At 44.0% G+C, this 1676-nt stretch overlaps 1 protein-coding gene across 1 annotated transcript; it reads right to left on the bottom strand.

Annotated features, from left to right (window-relative positions):
* Positions 1 to 399: 399 nt before the first annotated feature.
* Positions 400 to 1414, bottom strand: LOC107302133 (dipeptidyl peptidase 3-like; the record flags this gene model as incomplete). The annotated part of the gene is made up of 3 exons (XM_015831252.1): positions 1331 to 1414; positions 612 to 749; positions 400 to 474 (listed from the first exon to the last, which is right to left on the bottom strand). Coding segments are annotated over exons 1-3 (267 nt in total), but the record flags the coding sequence as incomplete, so codon positions are not given.
* Positions 1415 to 1676: the final 262 nt, after the last annotated feature.

Here is a 1676-nt window from a genome sequence, read left to right as displayed (position 1 = left end):
GCTGCTAAGTGAGACATCGGTTAAGTGAGTTTTGCCCCATTTTACGACATTTCTTGCCACTGTTGTTAAGTGAATCACTGCAGCTGTTCAATTAGTCACACCGCCGTTAAGTGAATCTGGCTTCCCCTTTGACTTTGCTTGTCGGAAGGTCGTAAAAAGGGGATCGCCTCACACACACACACACACACACACACACACACAGGGACACTGCCACCATCATAAACATGAGTCAGCGGTCCAGCATCCGAATATATATCACATGAACGCGGGGATTCTGCTGCCATGGCCATAGATGGGAAAAACGGTCATACGTCGCCTTTTTTCACTGCCATTGTAACGGTGAACGGTCAGTAAATGAACTGCTGTAAGTCGAGGACCACGAGAGAATTCCAGCAGCACCTGAGAATCCAGGAATTTCTGAGCCAGCTTCGCATCTTCCATGGAGCAATTTGCAGAGAAGTAGGTGGAAACTCCCTAAAAACAAGGAAAGAAAGGGGAGAAGTCCCTCAATAGTTCTAGGCGTGGATGTCAGAGCCCCGTCCCAAAGCCCAAACAGCCGATTCCCCCCCCCCCAGAAATGGGGCTGAGATGGGCACGAGGGCAATAAATACCTCGCCACTCAGCCCCAAATGCCTCTGGAGGGGCTCCAGGGAGTACATCAATTTCCCGCAGGTCTCCCACAAAGCTTCCATCTCTTCCGGGTTTTGCAAAAACGCCTGGCTCGCCCACACCAGCTGCTTCAGTTTTTCCTAAGGGGGGGAAAAAAAAGGAACAAAATATAAATCGAAGCAAAAAGAAAAAAATAATAAAAACGAAGAGGGAAAAACGAAAGAAAAAAGAAAACCAAACCGAAACTGCAAGAAAACACAAATGAAAACAAAAGAACTCAATACTAACAACGGGGAGGAGGAAAAAAAAAAGAAATAAAATACAAATAAAGAGGAGAAAAGGAAGAACGGAAGAAAATAAAAACGACAAGAAAACGAAAGCTAAAAAGAAAACCAAACTGAAAGTGAGAATTTTTTAAAAAAAAAAAATAACAAAAATCAAAGGAAGCGCGAAAAAAGAAAAAGGGAAGAAAAAAAAATCAAAACAGAAACAAAATGAAAATTTAAAAAAAAAATGAAAATGAAGAAATCAAAACGGAGCTGAATGAAAACGACAATGAAAAAAAAAACGCTGAAGGCCCAAGAGGGGTGGAGCCACTGCCAGGACTCCACCTCCTCCTCCATCAACCTCTCAGCCAATGAGGGCCAAGGAGCTTTCCAATTGGCTGCAAGGCAGAAGTTCAAACGCTGACCCCACCCCACAGTCTTCATTCCACGCTCACCTTGGGAAGGCTGGGAACAAATTTGGTGTCACCAAAGGACTTGTAGTTGCCCATATTGGCATAAATGGCCGCCGTGTAAACCAGAAAGGCCTGCAAGGGAGAAGTCCATTTTGTTTGCCTTAATTTTTAACAAAACAACAGACAGCAACAATCCCCCCAAAAAATCACAAAAGTTTTTGCGTCGACAGACAACGGGAAAAGAAAGATAAACAATCTCCAGGACTTTACCACAAAGTTCCATTTTAGGCCCAGGCCTCTTCGACATTGTCATAAATGACTTAGATGAGGGAATTAGAAGGGGAAGTCGTCAAATTGGCAGGTGACACTAAACCAGGGGTAGGCAACC

This window comes from Protobothrops mucrosquamatus, unplaced genomic scaffold (genome assembly GCF_001527695.2).
Source record: "Protobothrops mucrosquamatus isolate PMUCROS unplaced genomic scaffold, P.Mucros_1.0 scaffold28776, whole genome shotgun sequence".
NCBI classification, from domain to species: domain Eukaryota; kingdom Metazoa; phylum Chordata; class Lepidosauria; order Squamata; family Viperidae; genus Protobothrops; species Protobothrops mucrosquamatus.
This window is presented reverse-complemented; position numbering and strand designations above follow the sequence as displayed.